The 26321-nt window shown below is 40.0% G+C and overlaps 1 protein-coding gene across 4 annotated transcripts in view; it reads right to left on the minus strand.

The window, feature by feature from the left end:
* The window catches only part of znf385d (zinc finger protein 385D), a 75933-nt gene extending 50151 nt beyond the window's left edge, over window positions 1-25782 (minus strand). For 2 of the 4 annotated variants that reach the window (XM_079691838.1, XM_079691837.1), the window contains exons 1-2: window positions 22973-23247; window positions 15019-15161 (exon numbers count right to left, since the gene is read on the minus strand). In XM_079691838.1, the coding sequence (XP_079547964.1) occupies window positions 15019-15161; window positions 22973-22994 (165 nt within the window). In that variant the 5' untranslated portion in view covers window positions 22995-23247. Of the gene's footprint in view, window positions 1-15018; window positions 15162-16272; window positions 16395-22972; window positions 23248-25623 lie in introns of those variants that run through there. The other 2 variants (XM_079691840.1, XM_079691839.1) reach the window with 2 other exon arrangements.
* Between the last annotated feature and the right edge of the window lie 539 nt (window positions 25783-26321).

Here is a 26321-nt window from a genome sequence, read left to right on the forward strand (position 1 = left end):
AAACAACTAGATTGTACTCCTGTCTATAGAGTTTTCTAATAGTTTTAACTGAATTTCATCAGAATTTTCCAGATAAGTCAAAAATATTTTTGCTTTCCTGTGTCATCTTGCAAGGCGGTTTTACCTACAAAAAGTAGCGCAATATAATGTATGTATCATAAAATCTTGTGTATAAGGATATGTTGAAGTTCTACTTAGAATGTAATAATATAAGAGAAATAACCACAAAAAACTGAAGAAATTTGCCCAAAGAAAAGCTAAAAACCAACTGCAAAACCTTCATTTCAAATAATAGGTATTTCATCGGCAGCAGTGTCAATTTTAAATAACCATTTATGAGTTCTTGAAAATGTCTATAGAACCGCTGGATAGCACATACCTGTCCAACAGACCCCTATCTTTTGATCTACTATATACAATGTAGTCTATATTTAAATGTATGTATGACAGAAGCATGGAGTGTTTATACTGGGTGTTCTCTTCCCATGCTCCAGAAGTACGCAAGAATCTTTTCTGTTTTAGCTACAAGGAAATATACATTTATATCTAGTAAAACACATATAGAAAGAGCGAATGAGCGGTCAATGAGGGCTCCACTGGTGAGGTCTGAATGCTCTGTTCACAGCCGTCAGCCTCACTTACTATTAACTAAAGTGGGACGAATGACCTGTCAAATGTAATCCTCCCCCCTATGTGTCTCCCAATTACCTCCGCCGCCTGACCCAGTGCGTTAGTTCATCATCAGCCGATGTCGTGGATTGTTGCCACACGGGATGGGCTTAAAGAATTAGCAAGTCAAATCTGATGGGGGGATTTCATTGGCTTATAATGAGCGATAACAGGCTCTTAAGGTGTTCGTACAAAAACAGAGAACATTAGGATACGTGAGGAAAGTGAGCAGGGAGTGTCCAACAAGATATTAGGCCAATTAAATGTAGGGTGACTCCGAACTGTGCTAGTTGAAAGGTAAAAAATCAGCGTTAAATAACTAAAGCCAGTGCTTAATATACGACTGAAGCCCTAAAACTAAAAGGAATGTACCGAAAGGATATCGAACAAAAGTAACAAAATAGATAACATTGTTAGTTAGTAGTTACATAATCCAAATGCAGTGTACAGACGTTTTTGCCCTTTAAATCTCCATACTAGATTTATTTGGTAAACGTATTTGAGTGCAATTAGGAGCAGTAATGGGTGTAATGAGTCTAACAGGCACACACACAAGGACCGAAACAGTGACAGACAGGAAGGCAAACACAAGAGATTTCTTTTGTTGAGCGCTTCACTGGATAGGAAAATTCACAGTGTCTGTGCTTTGAATGAAATTCATCAAATCTGCTTTCCGTCTTCAAACGCTCTTCCATATTTTATCGAATCTAACTGAGTTACGAAAGATTTATTTGATCATTCTCAAACTTTGAAGGAAAAGTCTGTTTCCACTAGATGATAAAACTTGTTTATCCGCCTTTTCTACTCAGCTGGAAATATATCTATTTGGCATTACATTCAAGCAGGTAAGTGTATTAACATTTTTGTTAATATGTAGTGTTTCTGTCCAATTACAGAATAATGAGGAGCCAGGAACTATGCACATTTCATACGTCTCATTATTTCCTTTCAAGCCAGGTTGCCTAGTAAAGAAATGGATTGCCAAAAGAAGGAGAAGAGAAACCAACATGAAAATAAACGTGCTGCACGGGCCAAATGGAAGTTCTGTTGTGAGGAAGGTTGAACATAGGTCTGTATTTGCTTTCACTGGCTATCTCTTGTTGTTTTTATATCTTTATATGTTTTCCACTCTTCAACACTCAACCCTCTCCCCACTCCAAACACAATTTCTTGTTTGTCTCTTCCTTTTCAATTATTTCTCAATTTTCTGAAACCCTGACCCTTTCTGTCCCTCCTTCCTCTGCTTTCTTTGCACGTGCCCTCTCAAAGACATGGTGTTTTTTTCACCAGGTATGAATTTTCCCTCCAGATTTTCCCATTGCTCTTCACCGCTGACCCCTCTCACACAACTGGCCCTATCAGGATGAAATATTGAACTAGGAGAGCCCCCTCAAGGCATTTGGCAGCTTCACAGTCTCTTCCCCTCTTCAGCAAAGATAAAAGATAACAATATAACACCGTAGCCCCCCTCTGCACCAGGTCCTCCTGCAACGTTAAAAAGCATTACATTCAGCACGGCTGTTATGCTGCTAAAGCTGGCTACAAGGCTTCCACATAGACAGTTTAAAATAAATATTAAACTAATTAAAGGCTTTTCTTTGTGGCCAATGAGTCCTGCCTGTCCACAGAATCAAGGCTTTGACATCTGCCATCTTAAAACATCCAAGGTCCGATAAAACAAGATGAAATACTCCATAGAACCAGCATTTCTTGTACAATGTTAATTAACAAATGCAAGAAAGCTTTCGTTCTGTTATTTAACATTGTTTTAGATTTTTTTTGTCACAGTATGACAGAATGAATCGCAGTTTGGTTGAACAAAAAAAAATCATATTTGATGCTGCAGTGGACTGCATAGAGCATGTAATGTCTTACACTGCCAGCTCCCACATACAAACAGCTTATAAACGAATACAACTGTGTTATCTGTAAATGGGTGTATTAAATAGTGATGACATTGCAGCCAATAGTAAAAAGGAACATGTATAAAAACTGTGTTTTTAGTACCTATCACCTAACGCTGTACAACAAGAAGTATAACGCCACCTACAGAAATCAGCATCAGGTAAGATTTCAGTAAAGCAAATATTCAAAAATCCTACTAATCAATACAAAATATACAATATTTATGAATAATATTTTGTTTATGGAAAGGATCATGGGCTTTAAATATGTGTTCATCTTTTATTATTACTGTTTTAAAGTAAAAAAAAGTCGGGACATTAAAAGTGTTTTTGCATCTGATTCATCGTCCTTGCTGTGAAACTCAAGCGGATGGAGTTCGATCGTGTTTTTTGCTAAATTCCCTCTCAGGCTAATTTCTAATCTATCATTCTATCAAAGTGATCCAGCTACACCCACAGGATGGAGGAGAGTGTCTCACTCATGACAGGGTTCAATAGAAACTAAGATTAAACGATTTATCTTCTCATAATATTCCACCATGAATATCAAACAAGGCTGATACCGGCGTGGTAATGAGAGAGGAGCCCGAGGAGTGTGGCCATCTATTGGATTTAAAAAAAATCAATGCCCTTAGATGGAAAAAATGCATGAGCCACCTGCAGACACTGGATCTGAACAATGCAACGTATCCCTGTGACTCTCCTCAAAGAACCTGCGGGTCCTCGTGCTTCTTATCCTGCTTTCATTCAAGTTAGTATTCGTTAGCTTCACTTAATGCAGGAAAAGTTTGCTGAGCACGCATGCCCTTTATCAACACTCCCTGATTTTCATTTATTTAGTTTTACATATTAATGCATATTATGTGCTATAGAAAAGCCTACAGAGGATACAAACTCATCAACTCCACTCGAGGGGCTTCCCTTCTGGTTCTGTGTGCTCCTCAAAGAGCAACACAACGACATTTATTACATTTACTCTACATGGATTTCCCAAGGCAAAGCTAGGAATTCAAACTAACTTTCCGCCCAGTTCCCTCAACTCCAAAGCAGCTTCCAACTTCTTAACAGGACTTTGCAGCAGAAATGATTTATGGTTGACCCTCGTTTGAGTTCTCTGAGCACACAGGGGACAGAGTTGTGTAAGAGAGAAAAAATGCTACTCGTGAGAAAAATAGGTACAAAATAGCTTTTCAGAGGGGAAGTATCAGTGTGGACAAGAAGGGTGTGTCCAAAGACCTCGTGTGACTGTCAGCCCCAGGCCGCCTCATCAAAACCATGATTTAGTCCTGAGAGTATGTCACTCTCATAAATCCTTGGGTCAACCCTGTCTCCGTTCAAAAAGACACAGTTGAATTCTCCCTCTGGGACCGGTGTGCTTTTCATTATGGGAACAATGGTGTTGCAGGTGCGAACTCCTTGCACTCACGCTCCAGCTGGTTTTGTTTTGACATTAAAACACGGCACAACGCAAGTCCAACGCTGACACACACACACAGAGTTGAGGGGATTACTGAGGGACAGATGTCAGAGACAGAGTATGTTCCGCTCTGGGAAAGTCACACAGCTGTCTTTAAGGGTAATAGCACACGGTTTTCATGTGTTTGCAATGTGTGTGCAGTTTGTTATATTTCCCTGATATAAACATTTCTTTCAGGCAGAAACAATCCCCGGATGAGTTAAGCCTCAATGGGCAAAGACAAACCACAACTTTTCAGGCTAAGTAGCGGCAGGCCTCCAGTGAGACGGGCTGTTAACGTGAGAGAGAAGAAGATAAAATGAACATGAACTACTCTTCCTGTAAACATCCAAATTGAACCCAGCCATAATATCACAACGTCATCCAGGGCAATCATTTCCCAACTCTTTGGCTTGTGAGCTTTTAAAAGGAAAGAGATTTTCACTAACAACCCTTTGTCACGGTTAGAATAAAAGAGTGATGTTTAATCATTTTCAGCAGCCTGACAAGGTAAAACCATCCAGTGTTTCAGTAGTGAGAGAAAAGTATTACTTATGATCTTACCAATTGATGAGTTTCAGGTTTTTTCGTGCGAACTAAAGCCTTTAGATGTGAAGGAAGCAAAACGTTCTTCAATATGATGGGAACGGCTTTCACTCGTGGAGCAGTTTTACATAATTCTTTAATTATCTGCACTTTTGTGTTTGGTAGGAAATATACACACATTTTGACATCTGACAGTAAAGTGTATTTAACCGTTGACTAGACTGGAGTGTGTAGTCTAATCTAGAGTAATGTTACCTACTGTGAGTTCTATTTTAATTGCATCCACTCAGCAGGGGTTTAACCACAATTGGCCCTAAACTTAACAAACTCTGGCTATTTGTAATGCTCATGCCTTCAGATAAGTTTTAAATGAACAACAGGTGGCAGTTTTTATAAACCTCAAACTGTGTGCATTGTCTATGTCCGCTGCTTTTAATGTTGTTTACAGAAATGCTGCTCATCATTCTCTCACAAACTTAAAATCAAATAAAGTGCTGCTTTTAACGGCAACACGAATTCTTGAATCTTTAAATTGAGTCATTTTCCCCATTTTAGGATGAGCAGATGGGGATTTAAAGCTGACATATTTTTGTTATCGCCTCAAAGAACCTCAAGCACATGGCAAATAAGCAAAAACAGATTGTTTCTATCTTCCATTCCTCTCCTACATGATCCAAGCCTCTGATGTGCAGACTATGAAGCACTAAAACACAGGAGAGAAACAAATACACATCACTGTCCTTCAGCTCAAACCTGTGTTCATCAGTTATCGCACCGTGGTTGACATTTCACGGAATTCAAACACCCAGAGGACTTTTAAAGTTGTTATGCTGACTGGTGTGGAGTACCTAGTAGGTCACAGAGACAAGGATGAGACACTGTACTGTAGCATCGGCACAACTCGCCTGGGAAGCTGGCTCTAAGCTCCTCTATAAAAAATCATCTTGAGCTCCCCATTATTATCTCTGCATTCCACAGGAGAGAGCGCGGAGAGCTGGCAGCTATCCAGAGAGAGTGAAATATTATCGTGGGAGAACACATAGAGACGAGCTCCGCCAACATAAAGCTTCCACTCAGTTCAGGGGGTTAAAAAGCCCCAGAGCACGGGCTAAATGATAAGGGCCGCTGCGCTGCACATTAGACAGATATCCACTCCACTCCACTCCACTCCAGCAGGTGTGACTCGCTGGAGGGGAGCAGCGCGGTGGTCCCGCTCGCTCTAAAGCTTTGATCCTTTCCAGTCGTTTGGTGCACTCGCACGCTTCCCACTGGGATACATTTTATTGAGTCCATCAGATGTTTATGGGACATGTGTAAATCAAATGAGAGTATGCAAAACAGACCGGACTTGTCCTTTGTTCTTTTTATTTTATCTTCACACAGCATGATTTGGGTGATCATTCTTCATTTGAAAGTCAAAAATAAATACAAAAAGCTGAAGGGAAGAAGGAGCTGCTAGTTCATGAAGTAGTTGTACTATGCTGGATCCTTTTTGTACTCAGATGATATCCAACTAAACGGAATAGTCTCTTCGATAATGTAACAATACCATAGGTATCGGATAATCACTTTGTGACGTTATTGTAAGACAAAATTGAAATGATAATATTGCTTCCAGTTTTAATCACTTCATCTCTAGGTGTTACGGCTAGGCGTGTTGACAACAGCCCATTCACATATCCAGCAGAAAAACAGCAACATTAGCCCTCATTTGGAGAGGGAATCTCTAGATTTTCAGCTGCAATTCAAAAGGTCATATCATCGGATTAATACAGAACATTGAGCGAGAACTAAAGCAGTAATGTTTAAGGCTTTAAAATCAATCGGAGAGCAGAAAGATGCTAAAATGCTCCAAAGAGCCGAGAGAAGCAGAGTCAAATGATAATTATTAAAAATGTTCACCTTACATATTGTCAATCAGAGCAAATGGTGGAATGAGCTCCCCATTGAAATCAGGACAGCAGAAAGCTTACACATCTTCCGGCGCAGACTGAAAACTCATCTCTTTCGACTCCACTTCGAGCGATAGAACTATTAACAAAGCACTTGTATACTAATAAAGGTCTGGCTTATCTAAAGCCAGTTGAGTAGCACTTGAAATGTTTTAGCTCTATGAAACCTGATGTATTTATATGATTCTGTTTTCTTCAAGTTTGTATTTTGTTGGTCGAACGCACTTATTGTAAGTCGCTTTGGAAAAAAACGTCAGCTAAATGCAATGTAATGTAATGTAATATATAAACACATCTCAAATACATGATAAACTATTTTTGGCATTTTTTGTGGCCCTTTGGTAATTGGCCATCCCATAATACTACAATACAGATGAGCCTCAGCTTCTGTTGCTATGGAGAGCTTTGGACAGAGGTGCAGATGAAATTTCACGCTGAAAAACTCACCAACTGTTTCTTTTCTGACCCGTAAAACAAGGTTCATCTCACCTACAGAGCTCAACCGTTCCTTCAAACAGCCATCAATGAGTCCATCATCTGACTGATAGTAAACACATCGGGGATTTGATTCTTGGAAGTGCTCCACTGTCACCTTACATCGACCATGGACAAACCAATGGGATATTTACTTCTAGTGCCGTGAACGCACAATAGGATTTCTCTGGCTTCACTGCGTTATGTGCTTTGTCGAAAAGCACATTACAGCCATTGAAGCTAACATTGACTTAGCGAGGGTGGGTACACATTTAAAATGGACTGTGATGCTGTCGTGGGAGCACACGGAGGCCTCTGTGTCATTGCTGCTGCAGGACTACAAAGCAATTTCCCAGCGTGCAGATCTGCGCACAGAATCGATAAATCACATTCCTGATTACTCTGCAGGCGGAAATGGAGGTTGTATTGTTTCTTCAAGACAAATGTAAGCTCTGGGCAAGATAGATCTTATTTCCCGGGCCAAAGAAAGACACACACACACTCACACAAACACACACCTCGACCACTCTGTTAAACTGAAAACTACTTTTGCCCCGTTCACTTTTCCCTTTCATTACACTCCAAAACTCAGCCGTTCCTGTTGAGCTCTCCTTCCTTTCCTCCCCTTTTTCTTCTCTCGTTTGCTCCATTTCTTTCGAGGTGGCAATCTCAATAACTCTTCCACGACTGAATCAATTGAAAGTTGCAGAGCAATTCAAAAAGTTCTTCAAAGCTCTCGTTCTGTTTCTTTCCCCATGGAATGGCCTCTTTACTGTAAATTAACTTTAAAGCATCCTCAACACATTGAGTTTCAAATCAGGTCAACAGCAACACAGTATACAGTAGGTTTAGGTTCCGAGGTATCAGACTTTTTTAGAGGACATAATATTCAGATGTTCAGGTTCATAACTGTATTTGGTGCCTCTACTTTGACATGTTTACATACTTTAACATTCAAAAAGGTCTTTATTGTTCTCATACTGCCTGTGCTGCATCGCCTCTTTTCACCCTCTGTCTGAAACCAGAGCCCAGTCTGCTCCGATTGGTTAGCTGGCTGGCTCTGTTGTGATTGGTCAACCTCTTAGAGTTGTCCCGCCTCTTTGCCTATCACATAAAATGTGTTGGAGCGCTGACCAATAGAAGCACAAGTGTTACATAATGATTTCATTATGTTATGGAAGTAAACAAAGGAGTCCAATGGAGGCGTTTCAGGCAGGCGGGGCTGAGTGTGTGGAAGGCTCGTTTAAAGGTTTCAATATGAGTGAGGCTGGTTGTTTGATTCCTCAATTGTGCACTCTATGCCCTTTTTTGTTTTTATACAAGCGCCGTAAATGCCTGAAGTTGAAAAGATGTATGATGAATAAAGGATGAATAGTGTTGAATGTTGCTGGATACCCAGAGCTATGTGACTAAACAACACGGTACCATGATAAAAACACTAGTCCTTGAGTGAGTGTGGTACTTAAGATTTCCTTCATTCAAAATGTTCAAAATGTGTAAAAGCTACCATTCACTTTTATGTTTTTCTGTCAAGCTTACATCGTTGGTAAAATATTTTGAAATCATTCTGTCTGATCTGGCCGCCTTCAACAACATAAAAAGGCAGAGAGATTCGCCTCGCGTTTTCAAGCTGCAAAACCCATTCTCGCTTTTTCTGTTGCTTGGTATTCTGATTTTAGCGTTCAATTTTGATGATTAAGTTCACTGATTTCACTCCGGCTGCAGGATTAATTCGCTCATTATGCGTTGAGAAAATACATTGAATTCCTAACGGCAGGGAAGTAATACATTGTGACAGGTTGGTCATCATTTCTCGTGCTTGGCTCTAAATCCACATTCTGTCCCTAAAAAAAGAAATAAAGCAAACATTGAATCTATTCCCTAATCATATGAAAACAAATGAGGAATGTTACGTTAGACAGAGCCCGAAAACTGTGATTGCAACAGACATGTTTAATTCATTTCATCAAGATCTGTCACTGATATATTTATCAACAGGCCAAGCCGAGGTGCTGCCATAAATGAATATAAGGCCACTGACTCGGATGTGTCCAACTAAGGCCTACATGTTGATTACATTCTCCACAATGGAATTTGATATTACACTGACATGCACACTTGCACATAGACTTTTATAAATATTTACCAAATTCATAATTAATCACATATATATTTATGCCCCATTACATTGTTACATTACATTTATGTATTATGTTGCTTCTTTGATACCTGCATTTTCTATGAGGATTAATAAGGTTTATATTATCTTATCTTAAACTGTGAAAATTAGGCAATGGAAAATCTAAAGTAAGTCAAGTTTAGATTTTGAATAGAGATATTCATGTGAATATTCTGTTATCTTCATCTTGCTTCGTGTGTTTTTTAAGAGAAGGAAAGTGTGATTAAAATGCAGCCTGTTTTTCTATTTATTCCATCAACATATGTTCACCACATTTAATTTACTCATGCATGTAAGCTATTCATTCGTGCACACTTCAAATTATGCTCATGTGCCTCTTAATTATCTTTGAGGTGTTTTTCTACACCTGATCCAACTATGGTTCGTTCAACTGATTGGGCTGGATCCTAGGTGGGAGAAGTACTTGAGTTAAAGGAGAAGTACCAGAGTGTAGAAATACTCTGTTACAAGTAAAAGTCCTGCAATCAAAAATATTACTCAAATAAAAGTACAAAAGTACTAACATCAAAATATAATCATAGTACCAAAAGTATAAGTACTCATTATGCAGATTGATCAATTTCAGAATAATTTATATTATATGTTTTTTTATTATAATTATTGATGCATTAAAAGAGTTATCAAAGCTGGTAAAGGTGCAGCCAACTTTAATGACTTTGTATACTGCACAGAACCTTTACTCAGTTACTTTACTCCAGGTGTTATTTAAGTGTTGATTATATTTCACAACATTAATCCAAGTAAAGTAACTGAAGGTACAACATTAATGTAGTGGAGTAAAAGAACACCATTTACCTCTGAATTGTAGTGGAGTAGAAGTACAAAGTAGCATAACATTGAAAGTACAAGTTCGCACTTGAGTAAATGTACTTAGTTACTTCCCACCTCTGGGCTGGTTTTGAGAACACACACACACGACTGTAAACTCACAGGTGACGAAGAAAATCAGATCAAGAACAAGCCTCAAAGTCACGGAACGATCCTGCAGAGTTTAGAGAATTGCGACAATGAACAGATCTAAAGGAGGCTGCAGAGAAAATACTGCATGAAACGTTTTATTAGCCCAGCCTATTTCATTTCTATTTGTAGGAAGTTTGGAACAATTAGGACTCTTCCTAGAGCTGAACAAACCAGGGAGACGGGCTGCTGTAAGAGCGCTGGCATGGATCCTTAAGGATTCTCAGACCGTGAAAAACAAGATTATCTGGTCTGATGAAACCAATATCGAACAGTTTGGCCTGAATTCTAAACGTCTTGTCTGGATGAAACAAGAGTAAAATAGTGAAGCATAGTGGTGGCAACATCATGACTACATTTACGTCTGTAACCTAGTTGTTACATACCCATTTTGAGCCAAACCATGATCTTTATTTCTAAAACCAACAAATTAATGTAATTGCCTTTTTGTTTTGTTTGGTTTTGTTTTACAACTCAACCAACTGTTTAAAACCGCATCCATTACGGTTTAAACAGTTGGTCGGCACAATAGAACGCTTCCCTCAAAACATGATCGAGAATGTAGTTCAGTTGTCTGGCAATGGGTGACTGCAGAAGGATAGATACATACTTAAGCATGACACTATATTAAAACAATACCTGAATAGAATAAGACAAATTAGAATAACCCATTTATTAAAAACTGAATTTATTCAAATCACTCAGGGTTGTGTTAGGCCTGAAGAAATAGGAGTGGAAATAAAGAAGCTCATAAACTGCTCCACACCTGGTAATAAAAGAACGACCACCACAAGACAACACTCTCAATCTTCCTCTCTTTTATGAACTACAGAATGACTTTGTTTGTCTGAGAGCTCCTTTCAAACTGGAGCCTCCACAAAGACCTTTTTACTCCCGTGTGTCTCTGAGCACATGCAGTTACATGCATGAAGGGTTTTTTTATGTCCTGAAACCACATTTTTCTGTTACATTTCCTTGGATTAAGAGGCTCACTAGGGAAAAAAGAGAGAGGGAGAGAGAACATGCAGTTGGATAACAAAAAGTCTTTCTTCCCCTCCGGCTAAAGACTTCCTTGAAGTGTCAGTCACTACGTCCAGAACAGGATTGCACAAAAGCTCGACAAGAGACTTTGCTATTAGTCCCATTTCATGCAGGTGTGGACACGCACACACTTTTAGTATTCTCTATTTTTCTTTTGCACCACAAGTGAAAAACACATCCAATAATGTGAGTGTTGCTGGGAGGAAGTGTGCCGTTATTGTGTTAATGGAAGAACTGTCATCATATATAGGATTATTTCATGTTGTTTTATAATAAGAGAGTGTAAATGTTTATTGAGCCCTGAGGGCACGTAAGCATATCTGACCTCATCTCCAGCAGATATTAAGAGTGTGCCGTCAGTGGGAGTTCAGATGGAAACTTACTTCAGCCGTAAATCACACTCTGCTGCAGTCAATCGAACAGCTGTTTGGTTTCTGTGTGCAATTACAGAGATCTGCATCTTCTGATACACTGCTTGACTGAAGTCATATTACCCATATGTGGAGGCAGAAAGAACATTTTTTGTTAAAGTCAAGAAAGTTATTTGCATACTTTAATCTTGAGGATATTTTTGTAATTCCACGTGGCATGCTCGATTTGTAGTTGGAAACAAATGTTACATTTAACGGTACAAACCCTAAATATATCCCTAAGCTTTTTTTTATCCTTTCTTCTTGTTTTCTTCCCTTCTGTCTTTCTTTCTTTATGTGTTGATTTCCTTCAATCCTTTTTTAGCTTTTTTTCTCAGATGTTTAACTTCCTGGCTTTCTTTTCTTATATTTTTCCTTATTTATTATCTTCTTCAATGGATCTGAAAGCCAACAAAATCCTTGCAGATTCAAGGTTGTACTTTCACTTCAGGTACAATATGTTGCCACTAAGTTTGCTTTAACTTGACTCAATATTTGAGTCAAGGACTTTTCCCCTGTGGCACTGATTTGACATCTCAGCTCTTGGTTATTATAAGATTTGTAAAACATATTTTCCCACCCATGAAACCACACATAACACGTAAAGAGACACGGCCCACAAGCTTGCATCAGGCTCCTTTGTTGTACCCTTAAAACAACGAACTTACACTGGTTTTAAAAGTGCTGAAAAAGTTGAAGCCTGCAGAGTGTAAACCAATAAGTTATGTTTGAAACCAGAGGCTGGTGTCAACTCGTGCTTTTACAACTGATTATAAATAAATCACGAGCTGTGAGAAAAGTTTGAGAGAATAAGTGACAAAAAGGAAAACTGAGAGAGAATGAGAGGAAAGCGCAAGAATGCTGTGTGTGTGTGTGTGTGTGTGTGTGTGTGTGTGTGTGTGTGTGTGTGTGTGTGTGTGTGTGTGTGTGTGTGTGTGTGTGGCCTAGCATTACTATCCTTGTGGGGACCTAAATCTGTTTACACAGTCCCGTGTGGGGACTCGCCTCCCTTATGGGGACATAATGGAGGTCCCCATGAGGGGAATCATTCATTTTAGGGGGAAGACTTGGTTAGGTTTAGGATTAGTTTTTTTTAAGGGTAAGGCATGTGTATGTTATGGTTAAGGTTAGGATAAGTCTCCAGGAAATGCATGTACGTCAATGTAATGTCCCCTGAAGTGATGTATACATGGTGTGTGTGTGTGTGTGTGTGTGTGTGTGTGTGTGTGTGTGTGTGTGTGTGTGTGTGTGGGTGTGTGTGTGTGTGTGTGTGTGTGTGTGTGTGTGTGTGTGTGTGTGTGTGTGTGTGTGTGTGTGTGTGTGTGTGTGTGTGTGTGTGTGTGTGTGTGTGTGTGTGTGTGTGTGTGTGTGTGTGTGTGTGTGTGTGTGTGTGTGTGTGTGTGTGTGTGTGTGTGTGTGTGTGTGTGTGTGTGTGTGTGTGTGTGTGTGTCAGAGAATGAGAGGTGATTACTTCGTGTTAATCTAGTATCAGCTTTCCACCACTTGGAGGCTTCCCAGTGTATTACTCATTATCCGAAGACAAGTCTATTAAATACAGATTAGACTGGGAGAGAGAAGGGACCAGTATTCCTGACATTTCTCACGAAACATCTATCATCAAGGGTTAGGTTCTCGCCTTGATGTCCCCACTTTTCTTTTTGTTCCTTCATGTGTGTTTTTCCCCTCACTCTTATCCAGCTGTGCTCCATATTTCAACCCGTTCTTTCCAACAGATTTTAAATTGAGCTATCCATGTAATTCAAAAGAAGACACTGAACAAAAAAAGCTTTTAGACTTTTATCTGTCAGGGTTTTTCTTTTTACCAGGAGTCATCATGTTGTTTTGATGGCCTTGAAGATATGAGCTGCACATGGCCACATATTTCTTCATAATTACTTTCTGCTTTTAAAAGAAAAATCAATAGATCCATATGAGTGTGCGTACGAGTCCTGGTACAGTAAGTGCATAGTGGATGAGTGCTCCATTTAAAAAGGTAGTGCCTCAACAATCGCAAATCCAATAAGGTCTGTGCAGCCACATGCTAGCATTGCATTTCAGAAAGCTGTTAACATCAGTTCTCGATTCTGGAGAAAGGGTCTAGTATAGAGTTTGTTTCCGTGCCTGTTTAAAAAACGATGAGCTATACGGGGAGTCTTTTAAATCTATAAACATGATGCATCCTTTTCCACATCAACTTAACAACATAGAAATTAATATATAACTTTAATATTGCAACATCAACAATGAATCATGACAGGAAGGGGTCGCTACTGTGTTCAGGGCTACACCGTGTTTATTATTTTCATAATCGTCTAATCTGCAGACTATTTCTTTCCATTCATCAATTTCATCGTCTGTAAAATGTTGGAAAATACAAACATCTTGATTTACCTGAATACACAATTAAAATGGCTTGTTCAAATCGGATTGAAAATGTGTTTAATACTCCAGAAGCTATGAAAAATGTGGCTTCCTTGCTTTAAAAATTACAATTATTCAGTCATTGTTTCAAAGTAATTGCTCATTGTCCTTAATTTCCAAACGGAGATTAGTGCAACATGGAGTATGTTTTAGAAACGTTCATCGCTCTCAGAATGTCTCACAGAGATAAGGCTTACTTAGTCATTACTCCGTAACCTACTGCACATTTAAAATAAATGGTTCAGACTAGAGTAAATTGCCAACTGGCTTTCAGCAATTTCTATTGTAAAATATATTTCTGTATTGGGTTTAAATTAAAAACAGATGTGGAGATGAATAAGAAGATGAGTTGCATTCGGCAGACATATTGCTTAAGATATAAATAACTATTAGTGAGTTTTGGTCTTGGAGTCTAAAGACAGAGCTGTCAATAAATCTCCAGGATAAAGTTGAATATGCAAACTGGCAGGAGAGTAAGAGCGCTCTCAGAATAATTGCACATTGTCCACAAATGCGTCTCGGGAAAAACGATGCGTTTGCCATAATAGAAAAACACAGTCGAGACTTCTACATATTGCATACATATTTGCATAACAAAACATACTCTCAGATGGAAATGTACTCCTCTAAAGTGGATAGTCAGAAGCTCAGAACCATTACAAATATTCCTGTTGTGCTTTTCTTTATAGTCTTGCATTAAAAGCATATTGAATTAGATGTACCCAGGCTAACAGAGAGTGCATTTTATATATATATTTTATTAAAAAAAAGAGAGATGCATGAACTTGACAACATCAGGTTGAGGAAGGTCAGACCTCGATGCCTTGAAGCTGCTCTTTGTCTGCAGCGTTGAATCAGTGATAACGGTTTTAAATAAAGATGTCTCCAGATATGAATATTTCAGAGATATATAACAAATAGATGTGGAATCCTGAACATAAAGCAGCTGCAGATCATGTGACAAATATAGGATAAAGATGAGACTCACCGCGTTGAATCCTTGGAAGAGGCTGATGGCTGCGGCCGTATCCAATGGAAACGGGAAAAACTGCTTCATGCCCAGTGAGGTCTGGATGCCAGGCAGGGTGGGACGCACCAGGGTGGGCATGAGGCCATTTTGACATGTGTTACCTGTAGGAGGCAGAGCAAAGGCAACATATTGAAATGCAGATGGCAGCAGGGAAACAAAGCTGAGCCGAAATCTTCCGAGTGAACCGTCAGAGTTTGTTTAGTCTGTAAAACAATGTGTCTCTGCACTGTGTAACATCTTATCTGTATTACTCATACATTCAAGTATGTAACTCCTCTGTTAACAAGGCAGCCAAAGTATGCATACCTTGCATTAGTTCCAGCGAGTTGATTTGATTTATATTAATACCAGGAGTAAAAACAACTTTTCAGATGTTCTACAGTGGGTTGAACCTCAGCTGGAGGCACGGAAATCCCCCAAAATCTCCAATTTGGATGGTTTTAAAGCTTCAACACTGGAGTACCTTGAACCTCATTCCTTTTTGAGGATTTCCATCATTTAAAAGACATCATTTTATAACATGGTTTTTATTATACATCACAAACTCCCAATACCTTCATTTTCTTTCCCTCATTTTTGGGTATGAGAAATTTTTTTTTTGGCTTTTTCATGTCATTCATAATTTCTTTTGACATAATAATATCAACTGAAGGTCTATGTTTTCTGAACTTTACAAGGCTTTAAATAGCAGAGTTGCAAGCTCCAGAATAACTTGTCGGACCTGGGGTTGAGACTATACAAGGTCAAGAGTGAATTTCCATGCTGAAATACATTTATAGAGATTTTGCATTATTTTTTCAGCATTTCTGTATGGTTTTATTTCAAAATATCAGTATATGATTACATAAATGTCTTTCTTTTCTTTACAAACTCTGAGAACTTAATTATTCATAGTTTTCATGCTTTGACGCTGAATGCCTGATGTTTGGACAAAATTAAAAAGGTCAATTTTTTAATCTCGGCTATTATTGAAGTATGTGTACATTCTGAGGTTTGTCAACCCGTTAACACCACGATTACGGCCCGTCTACACTACAGGCATCAAAAAATCTTGAAGCTGGGCGTGTCTGAGGCTTGGCGATTTCTCACGCCCAAGGCGACCAACAACCAATCAGGAATCTCCCGCCCGCCCCCGGCATACAAAGCAAAAAACATCCCGCTTCTTCAACGAAGTAAACTGGATATAAACTCCCCAAACAGTTGAAAACCTACCAGTTTCACCAACTGTCTCTGCCACCTCCCGCCATGCCTGGTTCCTCCGGTTTAGGTCCCGGTAGGTGAATAGAGTACAGTCATACAGGACTGGGACACTTGCCACGGCAATGATTAATTTATCCTCCATTTTATGACATATGGAAAATAGTCAAGACCTGCGGTATCAGCATACACACGGTTTGATTGGCTAGCGCTTGTACTGGCGGGAATTGCATAAACGGGATTTGATTGGCTGATGCTAAGCATCGAGCCTCAAAAGTTGAACATGGGCAACATTGCTCAAATGCAGTTCGGTGAAGATTAAAAATCTTCTACGTCACCCCATTCAAGTGAATGGGCGAAGCGTTGAAAGCATTCGATGCCTGTAGTGTAGACGGGCCGTAAGAATGGTCTCCATTGGCTCAATGATTGTGTCTGTGATAAATTGACTTAAGACTCAAGAATTCTGGATTTAGTTTCTTCTTTAAATCACAGTCAAACCCATATTATGCACTTGGAATAAACTGTAGATGCAGATGATAACTATGTGACACAGCGATGATGTTAATCCGTCCAAAACAGATGTTCTCATTCCACAAAGAGCTGATGTGGAATGACTGTAACAGGCACAGTTTGTCTTCTGAGATGAGTTAATAGCAAAGCAGGCCAGGCCTTCACATCTCTAGGAAAAACAAAGTAAATACTTTTATTGTCATGTGAGTTCGCCACGCCAGCAGATCGCTTTAAAACCCACAATTGGAAACAGCACACGGCTGATTTCAACACTACAGGATGAAAAAAAGGCAAAGAAAACCGTCATAGCCCTCCAAAACATTAGGAATTAAAGAAGCCATTTCACGAAGCTGTAATCAGAACCAGAGGGATGATTTTTGTATTGCTGCACATTTAACAACAGTGGAACTCTGGGCCAGCATGGCTCTAAAGCGCTGGCAGATACTGTATCAAACCGCCGTCTTGAGACAAATAAAAACACGGTTTGCCACGTTTTGGACCCCAGGCTGTGGTAAGGGGTAAATAAAAGTCATAAACACAAGAGGAGAAAAGGGAGAAACCACAGACTGTCTCCCCTTCTCCCACTCTGTCTTCGCCCTCCAGCCGCGGAGCGCTGCCATCTGTTGGAAAAAGAACACATGCCGTCTCTCATGTGGAGGCACGTCTTCGTCCCAACTTTAGCAAAGCATGTCATTCTGTAGGGATCATCCAACCATGCCATCTCTCGACATGCCGGCCTGACGTCAACCCACAAGCACGCCTCACCACGCGCCGGCCAAATCCAGCACTCATGGCCCGACAGCCAAACACACCAGGGCTGATGTGGGGGATTAGTCTGCAGCGAGATGAAGACTGACAAACTGAAAAGTGCATTTTGACGATAGGGTCATGTTTGGTTTGCTGAGTGATAGGAGATGAAATATGATGTGTCATAACGACTGGAGTCCTTCATGACAAAACATCACACAGAGATGATTAGTTTCACATTACAGTCTTAAGTGTTTTGTATTGACACTGTAGCCGCTTGAAGAAGTATCCTATTCAGACCCTACAAGAATAAGCTTAAAACACTCCATATGAGAACTCATCTTGCACTTAAAATGTCCCTTCTGTAAAAGGAACATGGTTAGAAGTACATTAGGCCTTCTGTACCTTTTAAATAATATTAACGTGATACTTTTTCTTTTTAATGTTGTACCTGGGCAAAGAAGAACTATTTAAACTACTTTATTTCATCGCGTGTAGTTCGATTTTTATCACATTTTAAACGTTGATCATATGTTCACAAAAAAAAATTCTACAACCATGTTGGGCACAGATGTGTTTCTTGCACAATCCAGCATATATAATCCTGCCTATATTTCACGCAAACTAAACACACTTCATCCATTTCAGGTGCAACTACAGTGACTCCATGTTTGGTTCTGAGAGCTGCTAAACTGAGGGTAACCCACATTCAATTTCAAGTAGACACAAGAGCACACATGGGCAATGAATATGCTATTCAGTACTCAATTAGTTTAGCAGGGATTGGAAGTAAACCATATTTGAGGACAAATTACAATTTTAATATAAAAGGCATCGCAGTTTTTCCCAAATGTTGTGACAATCTATTCAATACGTCTTGAGATATTTCCGTCTGGACAAAAGAAGTGAAGCCACTGGATCCAAAACAGGCTGATAAAAAACTAACTGACTAAGAATAACTTTTATGAATTTTCGATCACAAGTCCTCACTTGCAGACGAAGGAAAGAAGAAATTGATCATTGCCATCCTTAGAGACACGATGCTGCATGGCTAAACAGCAACATTTGTAAAGCTTTAATAGAGTTTCCAAATAGTATTGCAGTTTGAAGTATTGAGTGTTTGAGTAATACTTATTCTTCCTCAATGTAATTGTCACTGGATTTAACCTTGTTCACCTCATATACCTTCCACCCCCCGTTCGAGGTAAAATAAGGCAAACATATTTTTATTTTGTCTACCTTTGTAAAATATAACACGCAACAATCGCAATCCAGAAAAACATGCCTGAACAAAAAGTCACATTCCAGCCTGCTGCAACAGTTTCAACGCTTTCAGCCTGATCATCTGTCATCATCAGCAAATGTGTGAAAAAAAATATTAAGCAGAGCAGAGAAATTAGCCCTGGCTGCTATTCTGATCTTTAACCCTGAGTCTCCACACGGACTTCAAGATGCTTCAACACTAATGCAGAAAAATCCTGTTACAGCATGCTCTGGCACAGAAGCACAGATGGCAACCATAATTATCACTTTGTTAGAGATGTCAATATTTGACTTGAGTTTGGCTTAAAAATGTTAATATTTGAGTTATGTGGCCCGCTTCTAAATGTTGACTCCGTCGACAGAGTGCAGGGCCCCGTGTGGCCTGAGTCTCGACGGCATGCGCTGTCATCTACTTCGCATAGAGAGTGGCTCGGGAGAGTGAAAGGTCAGCAGGCGAAAATCATTAAAATAACTGAAAAGAGACTGTCTGAGCAGCCTGGGAGTTAAGTGTGGAAATGTGGAAAAAAAGACAGTTTTGCCATCAGCCTTATATTCAGTTTTTTAGTCTGCAAAATTTATTTATCAAATCAAAGTAATCAAAACAAGTTCAAGCCAAACAAATAGAAATCATAAATTCAAATGACAGCCTGGTTATATGTCATTGCCCCATCTGTACCATGTCCCCCTGCACTCATTTCTTTACATAGGGAATGAAGTCTTGTATCTGAGGGACAATTTCTCACTATGAGCTTCTCATGCAACGACCGAGAGGAGGTATGTGCTGGTTAAAAGTGAAATGTGAGGTTGTGAAATGTTTGCCTATGTAAATTGTAGCCACAGATTTATTTAAAGCCACACAGAAAGCTGCAAAGAGTGCTTAAAACCAACAAACACCAGGAATTCCAATAGAATATGTATCATAAAAATGTGATTTAGAAAGAATGAAAGAATCAGCTGATATAGCCTTGGTGCCACACAACCCCTCCTCTCTGTGTACTGCATGCATTGCTGGAATACTACTTTTTCTGCATTGTCATTTAATTGCACGTGAATTAATTTCTAAATATGCAATATATAAGCATATTATTAAAATATTAAAAGTCTCAAAAGTAGTTTTTGCACAACTGTTTTGTTCAATCCGATCTTGTCTGCATCAATTCCAGATACCACAGGCAGCTGTTTTTAGCAAAAAAGCCAGAAAACAACTCTATACCCAGCACCAATTGTCAAAGTCAGGGACTAGCCTGTAAACATTTGGCAGCTAAAGAGACAAAACGGAGCTGGAAGGAAAGTGAATTGCACGTACGGTACTCACATCACCAGAGACATGTCTCTAAATGAATGTTAATGTTCCCTGATGTTTGCTGGATGTGTAAACAGTTTGCTAACACATTACCCATAACACATTTATAAGGCATTAATATATTAAACGTGTGTTTTCCAGCTTCTCTCAGAGTAGCCAAACGAAACAAAGTAACGCAGCTTTAAAAGCTCTTATCATGTCAGATGATATAATGCTTTAGGGGTGCATATTCTAAAACACAATTTTAATTAAATTACCACAAACCAGTTGACACAAACTGAACCTAGGGCTTTTTGAGATTGCTTTTCTGCCTGCTTTGCCCAGAAGTGTAACGATGCAAAAAAAAAGATGAAATCTGACTTCCAGAAACATTTGAAACAGATTAAAATTGATGAAAGTTTTTTACCCAGTGGCCTTTGTTTATCCATTCTCTTTGAGGCTGTGTTTAATGATGCAGTTTATACAGTGTTAGACAATACGAGCAGTTCATTGGACAGGATGTGTGTACTGTACATCAGGGTGTGTTTCAGACTCGGCTGTCCTCTGCATTGCCCTTCCTGAAATATTCCCTTATCTGGGCTGAAGCGCTTTTTACTCCTGCGGCATTATGTCGAGAGAGGGGGAGAGTTAAAATGATGTCTGGAGGACGCCGTCTGGCATTAATAATTAATCATCTTGCTCCGCTCTGCTCCACCGTCCTCCTTTTAGTGTCCTGAACCTGGCTGCTCCCCCGATAAGATCTGCCCAGAGAGACTGAGAGTCCACACCGCCGGAGAGCCTCCAAATAAAAAGCTTGCTCTGGCACATAATTCCTTTTCCCTCAGTAAACATAAATCCAATTATTAGATAAATCTGAATTTCTCTGAAAGTAATTTGTATGCTGATGACGCTTCAGATGTGATTAACACCTTTGTGTTTTCCTGGAGTGTGCTGATTGTATTCTGCGGCCCTTAGCATGCTCTCAGATCAGTACCACGCTTCCAGCGAGGAGGATAAGATCATTTCACCCCTATTACATCGAACAAAGTGAGCAAAAAGGACAGATTTAAAGCATTCTTATTTATTTTGCTTTTAAGCTAAACTTTCACTGATTTTCCAATTAACCTTTGCAGGATAAACTCTGTGTTCGTAAGAAATCCCATAAATCTCACAAGCGTGTGGCTTACAGCATGCACTTTGCTCCGAGGTGCATAACTCCTCTCCAGATTAGCATACTGTAGCTTTTGCTGCTGTCATGACTGAGGCTCGCTAATAAACTCAGCTGTCTCTGAACCAGACCCCAAAATCACTTCCTATGTGCTCTGTAATCTGAGGTTAACCAAAAATATGTTTACGTGCCATTTAACGCCGACCACAAAGCCAGACACACCGGATGGTTTTCCTCCGGGCCCTCGACGAAACAACACTAATAGCTTGTATGATTGCAGCACCAACTAAAGACCTATTATCCTGCTGGGTTACGGCTCTTTTTACGGCCTTCTTTTGATGTATGCAAGAGGAGCATTTTCTTTTGATCTGTTTATATTCTTGTCTATTTTGGCACCGAGGTCAAGAGTCTCATGATATATCACCGGATAATAATTACTTTAACAAAAAACGTGTTCCAATTAGGTAGCAGCAATGCAGAGTTGCTGAACAAGCAGTGTTATTAATCTTTTAACAGATACCATCTATTTTCTCTCTGGAGTGCAGTGCGGTTGTGCACTAAGGATTCATAAATGTTAAAGCAAAGCAGCTCACAAGTACACAAACACAGTGACCTTTACTCCTCTTGTTGTTTGCTTCACATTGAGCCCTGGAGATAAGTTTGTTCTTTGTCAAACAAAAAAACGTATGAAAAGAAACATCACCAACTCTTCGTTTGATTTCAGGTTAAAAAGGGGACAATGTCCAAACCCATCCATTCTTTGCTTCCCAGAAGCTGCGCACCTGACTGATGTCGGCGGTCGATTCTCAAAGGGCTGAAGCTGTCTCTGCACCTGAAAGCTTATTCATTTCTAAGCCACCAGCCCCCCCCCCCACAACCCCCTCCTTCTCTGTGTATGGCATAACAAGAGAAAATCCTTCTCGCACTTACAAGCCACAGTCTGTAACTTCAGATCACTTTAATCCCCGGGATGAAAAAAAAAATCGTTTTTCATTTAAGAAATCACCCCCTCAGCGCTCCGGATCCCTGTGTAATTATTCCTCCTATGTGACTGTAAGCCAGCCGTGAGAAGAGCACTTGACGAGGAGCCACTCGCGCATTAAGTCTTCCCAAGCCTTCTCCAGTCTCCTCCATAAAAAAAACTAATGGAAGGGGCCTTTCCTTTGATTTCTGTAAATATACTATACAGATGAGAATATCTAGTGGCTCTCAGTGTTGCCATCTCTGATCTTACTTGAATTCCTACGAACAGTCAGCTGGTCACAATGAAATCCGAAGCTTGTATTCTCAGCAGCAACACCACCTGGGATTCAGTCCAATAAACCAGAGCATGAGCAACACAAAAGGGGGGTTACCTGAGGAGCAGGTTCATTCAACAGTTTTGGGATTCCTCAGTGTGCAACTTCCCTGTAACAGCACCCGGCTCCCCCATCCATCTTGTTTAGTTTCAAGAACAAGATACTGGCGGGCTGGAACCCATTTACATCTAGGAGAGGGGGGAGTGTGCACTTATACTGTACATTTGACTGTGATAAAACCCATGCAGTGAACACACACACAACATAAAAAACAGAATCTCCCCAGTGTAACTTCACACTGTTTTGCCTTTAATGTAAACCAGCGCTTCTCCTGTCTGTGCTCTCAGTAACCAGAACAAGTCAAAACAAACACTCTTAGATGAAGGAATCTGCGGACACACACGAGGATGAAATTATGCGCGTGAGCACAAATAAATAAAAACTCACCAAAAAACATGCTGCTCTCCATGACTCCTCAGGCTCTGGGATGTGCTGTATTTCCTCTCTGGTGCCTTGCCAGTGTGTGTGTGTCCATGGAAAGCAGCCTGGGCATGTCTCATACACTCCTCAGGGGTGTGTGTGTCTGTGCATGTGTGTTCAATCCAACTGCAGCGTCAATGGCCAGTCTGCGCTCTGCACGCCGCTGTCTGTGGACCTCCGTATCTGCCTCTCTCTCTCTCCTCGCTCTGGTCCTCCCTTGCTTGTCTCGTCCCCTCCCCTCCTCTTTAGCTCCCCCTCCTCCTCCTCTGTCTTCCCCCTCCTCTGTCTTCCTCCTCCTCTCTGGCCCCTCCACACACTGGATCCCGTCGCTTCTTTCTTCTCTCCCTCCGAGTTGTCTATCTACATTTTCCAGCAACAGCCTCTTCTCCACAATTGCCTATCTCTCCCTCTCTCTCTAGATGTCTCATCTTTGTTTTATGTGTCAACCAAGCCTCTCTCTCTTACTCTCACTTTCCCCCCGCTGCCTCTCGTTTATTTGATCTTATTCCCCTCTCCCTGCTTCCATCTCCGGCGCGCTCCTTTTTTCTTTATTCTGACTGTTCCCTTGCTTTCCCATGAATCTCTCTCTTCCTTATCTCGCCCTCTGTGTTTCAAACTCTGTAAATATCTTGCTGCCTTTCCTCACTTACTCTTTTTGTCTTGTCATTTTTCTCTCTTTCATTCAGCATGTTTAGAAAAAGTAGAAGGTAGCTGGAAGAAATTAGGTTATGTTGGAAATGTAAAGGGGATTATCACCACACTGCAGTTCCACTCAGTTCTACAAGTGTTTTAGTAATTTCAGCTGTTTTGGTTTAACAGCCCACAACTTCTGGATCACTCTCGCTGCTTTCATCACCCTCATTTTCAGCCACGACACACTCCAAGACCCCACCTACTCTGTATTAAACTGCAGGCAGACACAGTAAGCAACTAGCTGGTGAACATAGTGGAGAATTAAGCAACTAAAGAGTCCAATAGTTTTCCCAGGAGTCGGTGGAGACCAAAAACAGAGCTAAAGAAAGAGTGAATATTGCACTTGCTTTCAACTTATAACCAAATGATTTCTAGAAGGATTTTCTTTCTTGTTTTTAACAACTCTCAAAGAATGATAAGTCAACTCGATTCACAAGCAGGATGAATACAAAATCCTGCACATAGCCAAGTTAACTTACGAGAGGCACTGCTCGTGACTCTTGTTTAGCACGACTGTCATTAATCGCACTCCACATATGCCATTGAGATGTTGAAAGCACCTGCTCTCTGAACCAAAAATAAAATGACAGTCGTTAATGAGCCTTTTTTCTAGTGTAAGGAGAGCATTCACTGCTGCCACTGGTGGCCAACGTGTTTTAATCACGAGGTGTAAAAGCTCTTCTGAAGCCCAAAAATGTCTATTTCTAGTCCAGTTAGAAATTGCGAAACATCTCTGGCGTCTTTAATTTGACCTGATTTGTATTGACATTAACGGGAAAATATGTATTTTCTTCTTCATTGTTACTGTTTTTCTTTTTTTGGCAGTTTGGATTCTCTCCTTATCTCAGCCTTATTTTGGAACCATGGTTAATTTATTTTTAATAGTTTACAGAATCTGTGGAGAGGACTCTGTTTTTTCTTAAACTGTGCATTTTAGAGATATCTGTCAAACCTGATTTATGTATACTTATGCAGGCTGCAGTGTTTAGGTAGAACTTGTATTATCTTACTTTCAAACTTAGATGCATAACAATCTTCCTTTAATCCTGCTGTGCTGTCACACTGATATTTTCCTTCCCTGAAGTAATTTCTGGAGAGATATAGAGAAGTAAACAAGTTTCTCAATTTCTCTTTATCCCAATTATGGAAACCAGGTTTCTTGTTTACTTGACATCAAAGAAATCAGATTAATGCACAAAGCTGACAGTAACACAGTTACTTAAGTGTGTGTAAGTGCACTGATTGATTTTCTTCTTTTACACCTCCCTTTCACCCTTTGTGGATGACACTCGAGTAGTATGAGTAGTTTTTTGCCCCTCTCTAGCTGGTTGTAATCAGACTCAACAGAAGCTGATATCAGACTGCTGCTGCTCTGCTTCTGCAGCCATGAGACTCTGCTGCTCCTCTCTCACACACACACACACACACACACACACACACACACACACACACACACACACACACACACACACACACACACACACACACACACACACACACACACACACACACACACACACACACACACACACACACTTTTTAAAAGACACAAAGCATGATAACTTACGAATACAGATAAGAAGTAAAGCTCAACAAGATATGTATGTAGGCTGGAGGCAGCAACAACAATAAAACACAAGCACGCATGCGCACGCGCACGCACACACACACACACACACACACACACACACTTAAAAACAGATAAACAACCACACTTTTGAAATGAAATACACACTGAACATACCTTTGAAAGACGCACCCAATTCCTGACATTTGTAGACTCACATGGACCCAAACAAAGGCAATATGAAAACAGACTCATTTATCCACAAAGAAAAGTCTAGTGAACCTGCACACCTGCTTAAAGGCCATTGCACAGCGGGGTCATGGCGAATAAGCTTAACAAAAACAAAAACAATACATACCGGTATCGACTAAAATTCGCGGGAGTTGCAACACAGACGTGAATTATTTGCAGAGTCAGAGGACGGAACTTGGATCGTATTGAGAGTAGCGTCAGGTAGTCTGCATGAGGTGAGTTATTGTTGAGTCTCAGCTAATGTTGTTAGTTGCTATATTATTGGTAAATGTGAGTTCCCACTGGTAAACAGTTTGGCAGGAAACGTGTCTAGGGCTTTTATTGTGAAAGGACGGAAGAAGTGGTCTGTCAATGCTGAAAGGAAAAATAAAGTTTTTAGTTTTTTTTAAATAGTCAGGTTAGTGTCCAGCTTTTTTTTCTCCAAACATGAAACAAAAACATTACAATTCAAATAAAAAAGAGGTAAACAAAACAATTATATGCAACAAACATATGTAAAAGCCCATATTGTGATATTTGTTTTACGAGCACTAAAAAAAGAATATTTTTAGGTGATTAGAAATGGCTTCCAAATGTTTGTCAAACTGTAGTCCTCCATTCAAAAGGATGTTTACATAATAACTAAGAGCTGACATATCATCACAGCTTCCCACCTGATAGAATATGTACTGAATGTAATTGTAAAGAATTGATTTGTCTGCGTTGTCCAAACCATGGGGGCCCTTTGTATCAATTTCGTATGTCTTTATGATGCAGTTGAGGCACATCAGAGGAGGGGGAAACATCTCCCACAGACATTACAGC

The sequence above is a fragment of the Notothenia rossii genome, assembly GCF_949606895.1.
Source record: "Notothenia rossii genome assembly, chromosome: 7".
NCBI lineage: Eukaryota > Metazoa > Chordata > Actinopteri > Perciformes > Nototheniidae > Notothenia > Notothenia rossii.